This window comes from Gymnoscopelus microlampas, assembly GCF_963454915.1.
Source record: "Gymnoscopelus microlampas genome assembly, chromosome: 2".
Taxonomy (NCBI): domain Eukaryota; kingdom Metazoa; phylum Chordata; class Actinopteri; order Myctophiformes; family Myctophidae; genus Gymnoscopelus; species Gymnoscopelus microlampas.
In genome coordinates this window covers 36,154,278-36,172,095 of record NC_139939.1, presented here as the reverse complement: position 1 = coordinate 36,172,095, position 17,818 = coordinate 36,154,278, and the positions used below count along the sequence as shown (strand labels likewise).

Here is a 17,818-nt window from a genome sequence, read left to right as displayed (position 1 = left end):
GCCATGGTTTTCCTTGCTTGGATTTCACGTGAGAATTATTTCAGAACTAATTTATTTCTGAAATAAACCATTATGCATGCTGAATCAACATATTTCAGATTTTATATGTTCTTTTGGCCTTGTAGATCAAAATATGCTCAGTTTTCTGAGTGATCCATTAATTTTAGACTAGTCGTTCAGTCTGTTTCAACACCATTGTTTAAACGTCAATGAAATTAGTCGCTGTGCATATCCCTATTAAAACATAATGCGTTGACTGCTTCCATCGAAGAAGAAAGGGGGAGTGGTGGTTACCGTTCATCTGAATGGCCTTTATATCTACCTGTCTGGTCCAGTACAAAAAAATTGTCCTGGCTGTTGCCATGGTGTTTGTTTCCAAAAAAATGTTTGCCCTTATGCACCTGTACACAAGATGTAACAAAGAACCTCCTTGAACCAACTGGCAACTCCCAACAGTAGAAATAATGTCCAGCATCTCTTAAAGGCAGCCACAACCAAGAAGCAGCAGTCTTAACTAAATTCATCCCTTATCACCCTCCTCAATCCCCAAAGGCAAATTTTATGACATTGATGCAATACAAAGAATACTGACAAGGCAGAACGGTGGCCAGATTACGAAGCCATTTATAAGCAAAAAGAAAAATGGCAAATTTGCCTCCTAAAATGCTTCTAAAGATGCAGTCTCCCAAATCACCAATTATAATAACCCACCAACAGGCAATAAGACACCTACATCCTCACAAGCCTACATAGTACTTTAATTTAACACCCACCAAAAGGCATTAATATACCTATGTAAGTCTACATACTTACATTAGATTATCAGATTATTAGAGGGGTACGGTCAACTAGCCAACTACTGTATGGTAACTATTTTTGCATGCAAAGGCCTTTACACGGTTAAGGTTAATCTAAATCCTCATCATAAGTAAGTGGTAAATGGTTCATGGCAATATACTACCCACTTTTATATCAACAATACAATTGGGTAAAATATATACACTGTGAAATCCTTCAAGGTCACTCACTACACAGTAAAGTCCTCAGTGTTCATACAATGAACTGTTATTTGAACACCGAGTTAAATTAACACTCAGGATGATTTGACTTTGTATCCATCCAGTTACACTTTTAAATCAGTTTGTTTCAAGGTCTTTATCCGTCCAGCTACTGTGCTGAGTAGATTGGCGGACGTGAGGTACGAGTGAGTCGTGCGTTGGAGTTGACGTGTGAATACACGCCCCACTGACAAAGATAAACACCCACACACACACACACACACACACACCTAGAGATTGATGTAAGACTGAACATCACAGTACCTCTGTCAGGCCCAGAGTCCTCGCAGGCCCGTGAAATATGCACTGGCTTGGCAAAGACACACTTTCACACAGGTATTAGGAAATAGTTATCGAGCATGGGCGGTAAGGGGAAACGAACGAACAAAGTCTTGAATGGTCAATTCATAAGCACACTGACATAGAGGTTTGAGCGTTGAGTTGAGGTTTTGCTGAATTATACACATTAGAATTCTGAGTGTTAATTTAACTCTGGATTATGCTGTGCTATACCCATTACCCAACCTCCAGGACCATTACTACACCCCAACCTCCATGGTCAACGCTCTACTTACCAACATCTATCTAGTACCTGGGAGCAATCTGACCTCAGAGTTAGGAATTGTGTACACATGTTCTAGCACACACAATGCAATTGCAATGGAACCCTGGTCACACTCTTGCAGCAAGAGGAGGAGCGAGTTGGATTCCTGTGTTCTTCAGATGGGAGGTCCACTCGCTTCTTCTCACCGCTGTGCTAAATGGGCCACTTAATGACCCCTAAACCACCCGCCCCCATCCCACACCCTTACCCCCTGTCCCATGGGAGTCTCTGCACCTTTACCTGCTGGTGTCTTTCAGAATGTCAGTTTGTCTCCTAGACTGTGCTGCCTGTTTTACAGATCCCTCTCACTCTGCTGCGAGAGGTTAAGGTTACTAGTAATGGAGGTAAATCTCACAACACCTACCAATATTCTCTTTATCTCCTCTCGTTCTTTCTCGTTCTTTCTCCCTCGTTCTCAATCATAATTTCTCACCTTCTTCCTTCCTGTCCCAACACTCGTTCTCTGCTTCTAGTACATCGTTGCTCCTCCTGTCCTCCAACCTATTCTCTTCCTAGTCACTGAGTTATTTTGTTTTTGCTTGTCTTCGTGCCAAAGAGCATGGTCTAAACATAATACAAACTGTGGCTTTGTACCTGTATAATATATGTATTCTCCTTTTGAATTTGTAAGGAGTGTTTTGTCTGAGGTAAGAGTACCTAAGTACCCCACATGAATGGGTTTCTTATCCACAATGTATTATACTATTTTCTTTTTTTGTGATGATGACATTTGAGTTTGACAGCTCAGTCAACATTTCTTTGATGTGACAAATCATAGGCTTAAAGGCTTTAAGACTGAAGGGCTTGTTAATGATACCTAAGATGCATTACAATTTTTACACTAAACCTCTTGAGTGAAGTATTTGACAGAGCTGAAGACAATGGAAGTGTGGTGTCAGATTTCAGATTACCGCATTCAATTCATGTCTGTCAGTCTTTCTCAAGTCTGATATGGATATATGATATGATAGAAGCATACTTTTTTACACACACACACACACACACACACACACACACACACACACACACACACACACACACACACACACACACACACACACACACACACACACACACACAGAGTGTGGATGTACTTCACCATGCTTGGCTGCCTCTTGGAGAATTTATCCCTGAAGTATGCCTCACTCTCTCTCTCCATGTGTTACGTTTACGTCATCTCTCTGTTTATTATTATGGCCCCAGTGGCTATATACAGTAGGCTAGAGTGCCTCAGACTGGCTGCGTTAGGATGACTGTGTTACCTGACAAAAATAGCATTTATATTCTGTTGAGCAACCATGTCAACAAGCGGTCATAAAATAGACCCTAAAGTTACTTTCCTTTGGCTTTGTAGAGTAGTAGTCTTATTAGTTAACAATAAAGAAGAGCTGAATGTCACATAAACCATGCTCCTCCAAGCCTAGAGAGAAATCCCTTGTAAAATTAAGCATAATCCACAGAAACTAAAGGAAATCATTTATATTGATTGGTCTCAGCAAACATTGTAACAATGCACAGCAAAGGGATCCTAGTGAGGATGAGACCTAAAGGGCCAAGCACTATAACTATAGATATATCGTTTTAAAAATTGTTGCAACTCAAATGAGTCTAAACCACAGTCATAGTGCAATTTGCAATTGCTGGGTCTGTGTGTAGGGATTTGGAGAAGACATATAATGTAGTGGAATGGCACTAAATATAGGAACAAAAGTTATTTATTTGGGTCTGGGACAAGCTTTTATTTTGGCCTTGGGCTGTCCCATGCATATGACATTCATCCCAAATGAGAAATCCAAATCAATATTTATATAACACCCCTGAATGTTTTGAATTAAAGTAGCATCCAATTCATGTATTATGAGTATGAGTAGTAAATGTTTGGTAGATAAGCTGCCTTGGAGTAGTTCCTTAATCTAGGTACATACAAAGTCTATTCAAAAGAACAGGATTGCTCGAGGTTCCCCCATTAGGTGAAAGGATTCCCATTTAGGACAGAGGCAGCCAATGTCATGGAGGGTCACAAGTCTGAGGTCCTACAAAACACACAGTAATAACTGAAATATCATACCATTATACAGTACATCATTATGTTTATACAGTAGATGAACAGACAGGCATCAGGTTATGAGTACGTGCTAAGGAAATGCAGTCTTTTAAAAAGCTTCTCCTTTTACTAGGCATGGGCATTTTAAGTTTTGTTTCAGAGTGGAGTCGTAAAGAAAAGTTTCACACAGAGTTGATTAGTCACACGAATCTTCCTGGTTTATTTTTAGGGCGCCGAACATAAATAAACAAGTGCCAACATGTGCCGTATGAGAGCGAAAGGAGGAGGCAGAAGAGAGGAATGTGCCACGCACTCATAGTTCCAATGCAAACATACAGTATACATGTTTAATGATCCGGAGGTCCTCGTCAGGACATGATTAATTTATTCACACAGCAATCATTACATTTTTGCAAACGTTTTCCTCCCCTAGACAATGTGCTGTAATTCGAGCAAAATGACTTCATGCGATCATTATGAACCAGCCACACCAGCTATATTGGCCAATAGACAGACATTTCATCTTAATCTAAACAGCAGATATGAAGGGTCTAAGATGAGAAAAATACCAGTCCTAACATGCAATGTTTCTAATTCTTATAAAAGGCACGTGTTTCTATCACCAATACCATTCATCGTAAACTGGTTGTCGACTCGACACCCTTTCCACACCAGCTATTCAACTAGTAGACTCTTAATGCCCATCCCTACCCTTTACAGGATGTTCTGATCTGTCAGTTTGTCTGTGAGTGCTGGATCCTGTTGAAGTGGTTAATCTACTAATCAAAGAAATGTTTTCTTTCTCTTCATCTCCCCAGGTTACGGCATCAGGCACACAAAGAGCTGTATGCATACAAACAGGTAAATAACCCCTTGACCGACACACACACATGCAGCCCATCGGCTCTTAAGGCAGCCATGGAAGGTTTCATGCAATGGCTTTTTTGTTCAAATACTGTTCAATGACAAAGCGTCGAAGAATAAGTGTGGGAGAATAAGAGAACGAGGATACTGTAGATAAAGCCACTCTACACTCTCCCCTCTAAGATTAGTCCCACTGAGTGTGTCACAGGAGCAAAATGGCCACAATGTGAATGTCACTGATCTTGTTATTGTCACAGTGACCTTAAATGGCAGAGTGACCGAGAGCATCAACAACACACCTGCGCTTTTATGTAATACCAGTATGTGGACCTGTTTATGAGCCTAAAGACAAATAGATGTGACCATATGGGACCAACAAACAAACAAACACAGCAACGTTTTTTCACACCCTCCAACTGACTGATCTCCCAACTTCATTCGACTGCCAGCCTGTAGTAATCTATAGTAGTCTGTTTGACGGAGAGCTACCTTCAATTTCAGAAGCCACCCAACACTTTTGATGGGTGACATTTTTGGTAACAACAGATCAGCATTGATGGTTCAGTAAGACAAAGATTTGTAAAAAACAGCCTTGGTGGCTAAGAGCACGGGCAACTTTTTTTTTACAATAAAATATCAGCACTGATGGTTCAGCAGGGGTAAGATTTGTAACTAGAATATTCGCAATTCTGGGCAATTGCAAAGTGTGATTGCGGCGACGCGGGTCGCGGCCGCCGGGACTCGAGGAATACGCCGGGAGGAATACCGTCGGAGGCTGTGCAAATTACATTCTCACGTCACTCCTGAGATCACTTGCGTTTCATTTTGAGAGGATTGATCCCCCCTAAAATAATGTTTTTGCATCAAACGGCTACATTTTGCGCATTTGTGGCGCCTATGGATCAAAGTGGAAATGCTTTTGGGGATTTGTTGAGTAAACCACCCTTGACATGTGATTCAAATTTGGGATTGACTGGACGTTTCGTTCGTGAGTTTTGGCCTTTTTTGTAAAACAGGCCCCTTCCGCTAACTTTCGGACGAACGGTAATGACTATCAAAATTCCGCTTGGAGATGTTTATCGCATGGGTCCAGAGATCATCTGTACCGATTTTTGTGAAATTTGGACAAAATATGTGGGAGGAGGAGCTAAAAGTGTGTTTTGAAGAAAATTCAAAATGGTGGAAAATCTATCCTGACGCAAATGGGCGTGGCCTATATGGGGAGTTGCGTCATGACCCAAGGAACCCAGGGAAAAAAAGTTATTATTATTATTTTTTAAATAAACTGTGGGAGGAGATCCGGTCCAAAATAAAGTTTATCTACAATAATAATATGAAAGAATAAAGTGGGAAGATTACTATAGTCTGGTTGCCCTGTTAGGGCAACCACACTATAAAGAATCAGCCTTGGTGGCTCATAACACGGGTGACTTTTTTGCAATGCAATATTGACTAATGGCTCAGAGTCAGCGCCAGTAAGATTTTAAACAAAATATCAGCCTTGGTGCCTCATGACAGCACAAAAGTGAATGAACTTGGTGACACACTAGATTGTTCTCATCAACATCCCAGTAATGTCTTAGTGTTCCACTAATGGTGTTCCACCATAATCCATCACTTGTCTACTTTAACTGTGCTTGCATGTGCACATAAACGTTTAGACATTTAATAGACAGTTAATAACACAGCACAAAACCGCCATTGTAACACTTACGCCTAATTTATACTTGGTTGCATGCTGTGTCGCACACCGAAAATAGAATATCTACAGGTATGAATTATCCTTTAACTTCCTGGACGTCTTTTTTTTTACGGAACCGAAAAAGAAATGTGATGCTTGCAATGCATCTTACAAGTAGGCTTGTTTTAATTATTTAGTCTAATTTTAATTTTTACCCCGACTTAACAATCTGCTCTGACCACCGTTTTTATTCACCACTATAATTATTGTGTTATTATGCATATTAATATGATAGGTGACGGGCTATGGAAGGCTCTGTATATAAAAAAAGAAAAAGTATACATTTTCATCTATTTTCCTGGCAAGCTAGGCAAATATCTGGTGTTCTCTCTCTCTCTCTCTCTCTCTCTGTGTGAACTTTCATTTGCATAGAGATGCTAAGTCACACCCACGTTCACATTCCCTCATCCTTCTCGCTCCACCTCGCGGGCCAATTAGAAAAGCTGTGAATTTAACATGGGTTGCTACTGAGCTGGTTATGTAAGACCACCAGGTTACCTCACACAAGCATTATTTCCAAGCAGATCCTCAAGGGATACGACGGATTTCTTTCACACACGCACGCACGCACGCACGCACGCACGCACGCACGCACGCACGCACGCACGCACGCACGCACGCACGCACGCACGCACGCACGCACGCACACACACACACACACACACACACACACACACACACACACACACACACACACACACACACACACACACACACACACACACACACACACACACACACACACACACACACACACACACAAAGTCCTTGACATTAGAAACTGTATGTTAACTACAACGTGGCCATGTTCTGATGTAACTGATGTGATCTGCTGTTCAATATGGTGGTCCTCTATACATTTTAAACAAATGAATAATGCTTTACAGCATCTTATCAGTAATACACTAACTCACTACGATATGCATAATGACATTCTATTGTTTGTTTTTTTAATTATTGGGCATCATTTTCATTTTTAAATAACATTGTCACATTGTGAGCTTGCAGATCTGCCATTTACAAAAATCATCAAATTGTCGAATAGTTCCGTCTTGGTGATGACATGCCCAAAATCTGCACGCCAGGGTTAAGTGGTTATTTTTGTCAGAAAGTTTGTTCTGTTCTCATCTAACCTTTCACTGTATCCCTTCAGGTTATACAGAAGGAAAAAGTCAAAGAACTAAACTTACATGAGGTAAGTACACATCATCCTCTCTCTCACATCATGTTTCCTATCATCAGCTGTTGAATGACCACCACCACCACCACCACTTAGTCAGACCTAGCGGTCAGGAACATTCTGTACCTGTAGTCACACTGGCACATAGTGTGCTGCTGTCTTTGCACATTTTGGATTAACCAGCCATAAATGGGTGTCACGCTCGCACTAATCTCAATGTCTGCCGTTTGCATGAAAAGGGTTTGTGTTCAGTCTCTTTTCCTCCCTTATTTCACCTCCCAGTCCCTTGTTAACTGTACATTGCCATGGGTGTTGAACAGTTATTTATACATGTAAATCTCCTCTTTTTTTTTTACAAAACCTCTACTTCATATCTACACAGTTACAGACACTCACACAACGACGTTCATTTAACTCTCAGAGTTAAATGAACACTGATGATGATGATGATATAACAGTGTAGATGGGGTCCCCCAAGAAATCAAAATGGTTGAGTCCCTGGCATGTCTTTTCAAATAGGGGTCTGTGGGCTAATACTATGTGTCAATTTGGGGGTCCTTGTCGCAAAAAAGGTTGAAAACCATTGACATAGTCGATTGAAAGGTCGTGACTCTATTAAAGGCACAGTATCAACATGAGTCACAACCCCTGCTAATAGATGACCAATGAAATGATCCTCCTAAGGGCACCAAGATTGCTGTTATGCAATATGTAACCAGAGCAGCCGAGTGCTCCATGTTCCAGCTCCTGTGACCAGCTGCTGGGGTTTGGGGTGTCTGTCCGAATAAGCACACTTGGCATATACTGCAAGCATGTGCCGATTGTGCGGATAGGGTGAATGGGTGGTATACTACTAGGAACTAGTGGATGGAGAGACTCATTGTAGCTGGAAAGGGCACAGGTTCAAGTCCAGTTCTAGTCTCAAGTTCAGTTTTTGTCAAACTGCCCTTCTTGAGCAAGACAGACAATGAACACAGTTCTGCTCACCCATTGTTATAGCGTCAGTGAATATGGTTTGTGTCTTGGTTAGGGGTTTAGCAGGTTTTCTCATTTTTTGTGAGGTTGTTGAAACCATACATAGTGCTTGTTTTGTGATTCTGTTACTTAACTCCTGTGAGTCAATATTTCTTTTTTTGACAATGGTCTTTTGTAGATGATTAACCTACAAAAGCAGGAGTTCAGTATCTTGCTTAGGGAGAGGACACAAGACCAGTGTCTTACGGTGACTACGGAGACCACCAAACAGACTACTTCAGACTACAACAGACTGGCAGTCTGTTGTATTCGGAAGTAAAAATGTTCAGCGTAGAATTTGCAAACTGTCGGCCGACGGCACATTGTTGTGCGCATGCGTCAGAGGAGATCACATGAAATAACAGGTGGCAGTAGTCTGCAGGACCCTGCAGCGCTCAACAACACAGAGCATTGTTGTAGTCGTAGACGAGACGTAGTACTGCTTTGCTTTGGAGTTAATCGGTATAGGAATTGAGAGTTGAGAATATGGTATCTACAGTACGGTAGTTTACCCCCCTCTCTCCTCCCTCTGCACCACCCCGCGGCTATCGACGGGCTCTAGCTGTCGGAACCTGACCGAGCATGTTCGGCCCATAGTGCCAAGGACGACTTTGACGAGTTTGGGGTTTTCAGTGGTTTTCCACCAGCTGGCGCTGTTACTTTCTGTTTATTCGTTGTGGAAAAATAGCTTCATCTCCGTTTCTGTTTCTTTTTGGCAAAAACAAGCCACATTCAACTGGCCACAACTATGCAGCGGATTACCACGACCGGACACATTTTAGTTCTCGATTCTACAAGACCTCCGTGCGTGTAATTGAGGCGATTGCCGTGAGGACGGCGATCACGGAACATATTCCATGATTTTTCAAAGGTTAGTAAAATCGCTCGGATTCGCTGGCAAGGCCAGCTATAGACAATGTTTTAACTCTGGCAGTTAAAGAGTTAACCATTAAGTCTAACTCCCCACTTTGAGTGAAAACAGTGTTAACACATCTTCGCTGTAGTGTTCAGGCCACCCCGCCATGGACAGTCTCCCTCTAGCACAACTGTGTTAATGAAATACTAGCAGATAGCGCCTGTATGCGTGGCGGTCTGCACTATGCCACCCGATTGATCACCACATGTTGTCATTGTAGCTCGAGTTTCTCTGCTATGCTCTGCTATGTTTTGTTTTGTTTTTTGTTTTTATATTATTATTATTATCATTGGAAAGTGAGAGACTGCTACCGAATGTCACATGGATGACAGGGTGGGACAGAAGGAGCCACACTGTTTGGCATCATTTAAAATAATAACACTCACACAAGCAAGCCTAAGGGGGGTTGACCCAGTTTTTGGAAGCCACCAAGGCAGAGGAAAACCGGTAAAACATGACAGACTGAGTTCCTTGAAAGAAATATGGGCAGATATATTAATAACATAACTAGGAATAGTAGGGCTCATCAATTTACCTTTCGAGTGTACTGTAGGTTAGTAGGACCATGCAATCTCACAAGACTTAAGTAAGAAAACAACCTCTGACTCAATATGTAACAAGGTCTAATGACTGTAAATGACTGCTAAATGACTGTAATGTAATGTAAGGTCCTGTATAGTTTACCATCTTTATTCTAAACCTGATATACAGTAGCTGCTGTATTTTATACAGATACATTAATTAACCAATTTGGTTTTATAGTGCAGCTTGATTCCAATTCCAGTTCCAGACAACTTGTGTGTAGGCAGTAGGGTTGGGCAAATTGGGCAATATGAACAAAACCAAATTTCTCTATAGATATTGTGACGATAATTTGTGGGGATAACTATTGGTGCTTTCACAAAATAATTACGCAATGAGATGTTTGATAAATAATCAGTAATGCCTGTATAATAACAGCCAATAAGTGGGTTAAGGCAAAGAATAGAACAGCTAGAACAGTGAAGTCAGGTAAGTTCACAGTATTACATCACTCTGTCTACACACACTACTGTAATGCGGTCTTTGAAACCAGGAAAAAGCAACGCTTTTATTAAGATATTATAACCCTAACCCAAATCCCAGATGATATCTAGTCTCATATGACGATATTGATATAATGTTCTATTATATAACAACATGGTAACATTGCCCAGCCCTAGTAGGCAGTGTAATATAGTTCATGCCCCATTGGAAATTTGGCGATACAAGCTTCCAAGAGCCTGCAGTCATCCCTGCCAGTCAAAACATTTTCATAGTATCACCACAATATAAATACCCTGTACACTGCTGTGCTCAACCTGGGAGCCAACTAGAGCAAGAACCATGAATGAATATTCCAGCACACCTCAGAAACCTTTTTTTTTGTATTAGGTCTAAAACAGAGTGAACGTAGACATGAAATTACAGTTTCAAGTCTAAGTTCACTCTGTTTAAAGTTGCAATCCAATGTGTTTTAATGAATAAAACTTGATTTTAACCAATATGTATGGTAGAGTATGTTAATACAATATAATTTGTACGTATGCAGTGGTTGGAGGTGGTTTCCCTACTGTTTATTGACACATTTAGACACCTACTGGTTGACAACTAATACTGCCTGAAGCTCATAGCGCAATATCTCCTCTGAACAAGCGGGATGTCTTATTCGGAAGAGAGGTAGAAATTCTGTCTCTCATGCAGGAGACCCAGGTCTGTATCCCGTGTATATGTCACATGGAGGTTATAGATTTCAGCTTTAAGTCAAGTTCTATAATCCTAGTATGCACTGGATATTTCATCTCTAATTTCTTTTATAGTATGTTATGTTGTTCATCTACACTAGGAGAGGCTGTCATGCAGCACTGTTCACATCCGCACACAGCAGTATTATGTTCAATGACCCATTCAAACCGGGAACGCATCTGTGTAACCACTTAAACCATTATTTTGGCTATTAAAAAATAGCAGATATACAAGCTCATAGATGAGCTTGTAGATCTGCTATTTTTGAAAAATCGTGAAAATGTGTGCAAATCTTTAAATATTTAATTTTCTTAAAGCTAACATTTTTAACTCAAATCTTTGCTCCCTGGAACAACATATCTGGAGATGGTTGGCGGCCAAATACATATAATTTTGGGGGTCCTTGACATGAAAAAGTGTGAGCACCACTAACATAGAAACGTTCTTCTTTTTGTTTGAAAAGAAGACATTTGTAGAATCAGCCTCAGGTCTTGGTGCCAAGCCTCATACCATTTTCTCCTTTGATGTTTTGTGGGCCGCCGGGCTGAAGGAGTTGCTGTGCATCAGATAGCCCTGCCTCAGTGGGATTATTCCAAGTGTCTCCTGTGACGCACTGCAGTATCAGCTCACATGATATCTGTTCTGAGTGGAGTAGTTGAACACTCACACGTTTGAGTAAATGTGTCACACGTTTGAGTAAACGTGTATGTAAATAACTGCAATTACCTTATCTTTAATATAAGGCCTGGTAACGTTGTATATCTAAAAATGTGTGTGTTCAACTTCCCATATTTCCCAGGTGGGAGCTTACTGTTCTTTATCTTAAACATTGTTATATTTCATCTGGCACTATAAGGTGCATTAATCAGCTGGGGGGGGGGGTTTCTTAATTTTTTCAATTTTAACTTGTACAGTCAAGTGAATAACTATACATTTCACATAGCAAAGGAGCCTAGAAATGATCAACAGTAGAGCTGTTATGACTCTGTGTTGACTGTGTCCGTATGCTATATCAGGGGAATAGATATGAGCCAGAGGCAGATTCATATTTCGTAAAGCTGGCTGGCTCCCACATGTCTAAATATTGACATAATACTTTGTATGATTTGAATACTGACTGTTAGTTGGCCAAGCATACATCATTGCTGTCAAATCTGCATAAGTCTTTTGCAGTTGGTAGCTTAGCTAAAGAGATCCAGACTAGAATAGGTTTGGTTCGGTTCAAAAAGCTACAGTATAGCACAAAACACAAGCTTAAATTTTGACAAATGAGTACCTTATTTGGACAGTATTTGAATTCTCCACTAAGTAAGTCATTAGACAAGGAACACACCTTAGGGGTTCACTGTATGATCAAATTAGCCCCAGATTTTAAATAAAAATTACACTGAATCAATCCAGGTGATGTATCTTGCCGGCTACGCGGTGGCTGGAGTGTTCACAACGTTTTCTTCCCATCACAGAGGAATTTGACTGGCTCTAGTTTCAGATCTGCCGGAGGGACATCAAAGAAACTCTCAGAGAGAGAGAACGAGATAGAGAGCAAGACACAGAAAGAGATGGACAGAGAGGGAGAGGGATAGAAAAACACAGAAAAGAAGACCGTGAATGAAAGGGATGGAGAGATGAAGAAAGACAGATGAGAGATAGACTGTGTGAAAACTAAAATGTTGGCTAGTGCCGCCATTCGTCTCCCATGAGCCAAGCCATGGAAAAGAACCGAGACATTGATCTAGCATTGAGAATGAGAGCAAAGCAGCCCTCTATAGAAAGACTTGTTCTCCTCATCCCAAAACAAAAAATCCCCGGAGAGAAACGTTAGACGGCCGGCACCGCTCCTTTCATCCTGAACCTTCTGAACCTCCTGCTATTCAAAAGGAGAAGAGGAGAAAAAGGTGAGAGAGATAGAGAGAGGAAGAGGACAAAAGAGAAGTACGTCCATTGTCCCTGAAGGAAGCTTTTTGGCAATGTTAGACAACAGCCAAAAAGAAAAGGACCGAATGCAAAAGCATGCAAAGTGACGCCTGCTGGTGGCTTGGGCGAGGGCGTGTGACTGGTTGATTTAATGTGACAAGAGTCACCTGTGTGTTCTTCCTTGCATGGGAAGAGGGAGCTGTTGCTGATGGTAATGTCTGTATCACTGTGTTACTATCAAAGAGTGTAGATTGACTCGGTTGGCACTGCGCTAGTTTGCTTTGACAGTAGGCTTAATGTTTGGTCATTACTGTCACAGCCTGTAATTCACAGCCCCACTCATTGTCAGCACCCTGACCACTGTCTACCCCATGGAGCTTGACTTCAAGCTGCATCCCATTATTAACTTGCTTGCTTGAATGACTCTTTGTTATTTCCCTGGCAATTTATTTTGGTACAGTCAAAGACATGGGTTCTTTATGTATAAAGACACTTTATAACTGACTATGTGTGGTAGTTATAATTAGCTGTTCCACTGAGCCTATAATGCATTTTGACCAGCACTTCATAAACATTTATAACGAGTGTTGTGAAGCCTTAAAATGGCATTATAAAATGCGATTATTATTATGTCGGATTAATTATTTTGAAGCATGTAGGGGGCTGTACAGTACTGTGTGTGTGTGTGTGTGTGTGTGTGTGTGTGTGTGTGTGTGTGTGTGTGTGTGTGTGTGTGTGTGTGTGTGTGTGTGTGTGTGTGTGTGTGTGTGTGTGTACAATGTGTTCTGTAAAGCACTTTGAAGCCTTTCCGCCTTGTTGTTAAAATGTGCTTTACAAATAAACCGGCCGTGCATTACGTAGGCACATTAGACCAAGCACATCATGTTGTGAACCCCTTTGTGGTACATCAACTCCAACCAGGACGTTGCCATTCAACAGAATCTGCCAACCTTGATACATTGCTGCCAGTGGTTGATTGGTAGCAGTAAACTCTGTAAGTTTGTATACTTAATGGGCCATATGATTTTTTGTCATCCTGCCTCAGTCAGTGGGTGTTTAGAACACCGCAACGATCAAACCAAGAAGCTTCATTGGCACAGTAACATAGTGTCTCTTTGGTTGTCAATGCAGTATTTGAAACTGATTGTTACCTTCTCTCCACCCCTCTCTCTAACAGATATGTGCAGTGTGCTTGGAGGAGTTCAAACAAAAAGATGAGCTGGGGATTTGTCCGTGCAAACATGCCTTTCACAGGAAGTACGTATACGCACACACACACACACACTACTCCGTAGACATTTAAGTCCAAATTGCGAAGTCCATACATACAGGCCTTTTTTTGTGGCTTTTGGACGTTGAGTAGATAATATAGTGTTAATGATTATTAATCATGATTATTAGTCTAGGTTATGGGAAACAAAAATAATAGGCGATTAGCCGCTAGCCGTTTGAACCAGTGCTATCTTCCACCACACACACTATTTTAATGCTTCGGATTTACTATGTGATTTTATGGTAGTTTGTCCACTCAACATAAGCATGGACACAGAAAGATACACACAATAGTCAAATGTTCGTTTTTCAGCACGGTTTAGGACCACACACACACACACACACACACACACACACACACACATACACTCACAGTTTGTCAATGAGAGCTTTTTTTCTCCCCATGTTTTCACATACACAGCTGGTCACTCAGCTGTTGACCTGAGTGAAGGACCTCACTCCTATGACCTAGTTTTGTTCCACACTGTGGTTGGGACCCCTCTCACTCAATTACAACTCACTGCTATTCTCTCACACACACACACACACACACACACACACACACACACACACACACACACACACACACACACACACACACACACACACACACACACACACACACACACACCTTAGTGGTTTTCCAAAGCAAGCGCCTTGGTCAGGTAGTGATGTTACATTACTCCACAACGTCCCCATGTCCCATTTTTCAGTTAGTGCTGCTGCTTTGGGACTTTTGTGCCTAAAAATACACAATCCTGGAGTCGCAGTAAATAATTCATCAGCATGCAAGCTGCTCTTAGTCACACTTCGCTGGTACTGCCTTCATTCTCTGCGTTAGCTTCACAGCTGCATACATGATATGATAGATAAACAGACAGACAGACATACTGTATAGAGACGTGGGGCGCAGAGTAGATGAAGCTCTCTGTTTAGCTAATGGAATGTACTGTGAGGTGCTTTGTTTTAAATTGTCCACCGAATGGCTTATTTCACTTAATTTCAGGAATAGAAAGTGAATCTCTTGTGTAGGACTCAGATGTAAGATTAGAAGCACACTCTTAATAATGTTGGTCATTTAAGAAATGTTTCTGTCATGCTCACCATTACAGTACCTCATTTCCATCATGAAGTGACGGGCCATGCAGGGCTGTGAGGGGCTGAGCACGGCTGAGACCGGTTGTCTTTTCATTACAATTGGGGCCAGTGGGGCCATGTTCTTTGCTATGATGCATTGCTGCTGTAGTAACTCAATGCTGTAGTCAGCTGTTTTCTGTTATGCTAGTCGGCTAACACTAACAGTAATGTAGCCTGTGTTCCTAATGCTGGAGTCCAGCTGTTTCCGGATACCTGCACTGCGTCAGCCCAAATTAACAAGAGGGCCTGAATTTAATCACTTATCCAGATGTTAGTACTACAGTGTCGCTCAACGGAAAACAAACGAGTGTCGATGTGACTCACATCAGCATTTCTTTCAGTTGAATGGCTTGAGTAACACCTGACAGTCCTATCATGGGCAAGTGGCTGCCTTGAAAAGACACCTATTCTCTCAGGCTTATGGCAAATAGTTGTTTTGGTTGTTTGTTTTTTGGTTGTTCATTGTTTTTGATGTAAAGCGCCCTTGGGTTCATGAAAGGCACTATATAAATTATTGTATATGATTCCGCAACCCCGTTGTAAACAGCCCAGCACCAGGTGAGAAGAAGGGCTGACATTTCATGACTGGAATCTGTGCCCAAGCAGGTATTATTTATGGAAACGGATTCTCAGCCCAACTCAGCAATGTATTTGAAAAAGGGTATAAGTCACCAAGTCATGAAATATCAATGTCAGCTGAAAGTCCTGCCTCTCCATCTCTTTCTCTCGCTCTGTCTCTGTGTCCAGGTGCCTGATTAAGTGGTTAGAGGTGAGGAAGGTGTGCCCGCTGTGCAACATGCCAGTCTTACAGCTGGCCCAGCAAGCTGGCAGCCCCATGGATCCTGTGCCAGCCCCAGTGCCAATACAGCAACCTTTGCCTGGCGTGGAGAATCTGGTGTAGCAAATACACACTCACACACACAAACACATACACGGTTACCATTGCACACTACAGACACAGCCAAAAAACACCTGGTCACCCACCTGTACAGTCACATTTGCATCTGAGGACATCTGCACATCTTTGTATCTGAGCATGAGAACAGATAGACAGGAGAAAGTAGAGCTGCTATGCAGAGACTCACAAGGGAGTGAATCTTATCTGCTCCTCTGCTTTCCTCTCTTCTCTCTTTTGGCCTTGATGGATTCATTACAGGATTTATGGCCATCAGCTCTGGCTGATACATCTACAGTGCTATTCTATTTCTCCTTTTTTCATTTTGATTCTTTTCATGGACAAGTGGAGAATAGGAGTTCTCTTAGTTTTCTCCTCTGCCAAGCCTGGGCAACAATTGTTTCACAACCAAAGCACTTTTCTGGGGACACCAGCGGAAGACAAGAAGAAAATGAGACACAAAAGCCAAGAACTACAAATATTTGAAATGTAAAAAGGTTGCATTATTTTCTTCAGCTTTTATTATTATTGTTTTCTTTATAACAAGCACTTTATGAGAACTCAAACTTAATTGCTTGTGAGCGTAGTAGCAAGGTCCTATTTTATATTTTATTAACTATTATTTCTTTATATGTACAGAGCCACGTGTTATTTTTTAGGGTTTTTTTCTTCTTTTTTTACTGAGTGAACTTTGGTTTTAAAGGACAAAGATCTATCTTAAAGGGACAACTATATCCAATTCAGTGTAAATGTTAGAAAATGTGGTCAAAGTTTTGTGGTCTGATTACACAGGAAAATACACAATCACATACTCATCAGAAAAAAGCTCATAGAACCTCGGGACACAACGTCCAACTAAATGTGAATTACTGTTGAAGGCCTGAATGTGTTGTAACCCAGATGTTTTTCTTTTTTTGGGCCATGCTCCCCACACACACACTCATATGAAGACTTTATAACTTGATATAAAAGGCTACACAAGTCTTCTTTTTTTTTTTTACAGTATGGCCACTGTCTGTCATTTCAAACAAATCAACTAATCATCACTGGTTGTGTGGATTATGCTAGAATGCAGTGGCATATTGCAACAATGCTTAGGAAAGTACTGTGAATATAGAAAGAAACACAATGAAGAACTAATTATTTGTCTCGGGAGGACATTATTGACTGAAGACACACACACACACACACACACACACACACACACACACACACACACACACACACACACACACACACACACACACACACACACACACACACACACACACACACACACACACACACCACAGGCTGTAGTCACTTCCTGTGTTGTGGAGAGCAGGAAATGGAGAAACCTGACCTGAAGGGTCCTTCCTATGATTATGACAACCAATCACACATTCTTATGGCTCCCTGAAACAACCAATCAGCTG

The 17,818-nt window shown here is 41.3% G+C and overlaps 1 protein-coding gene across 3 annotated transcripts in view; it reads left to right on the top strand.

Annotated features, from left to right (window-relative positions):
* Positions 1-17,398, top strand: part of rnf24 (ring finger protein 24) — a 39,907-nt gene extending 22,509 nt beyond the window's left edge. For all 3 annotated transcript variants that reach the window (XM_084080818.1, XM_084080817.1, XM_084080816.1), the window contains exons 3-6: positions 4,525-4,567; positions 7,465-7,506; positions 14,277-14,356; positions 16,256-17,398. In XM_084080818.1, the coding sequence (XP_083936944.1) occupies positions 4,525-4,567; positions 7,465-7,506; positions 14,277-14,356; positions 16,256-16,409 (319 nt within the window). In that variant the 3' untranslated portion in view covers positions 16,410-17,398. The remainder of the gene's footprint in view (positions 1-4,524; positions 4,568-7,464; positions 7,507-14,276; positions 14,357-16,255) is intronic.
* The last annotated feature ends 420 nt before the right edge of the window (positions 17,399-17,818 follow it).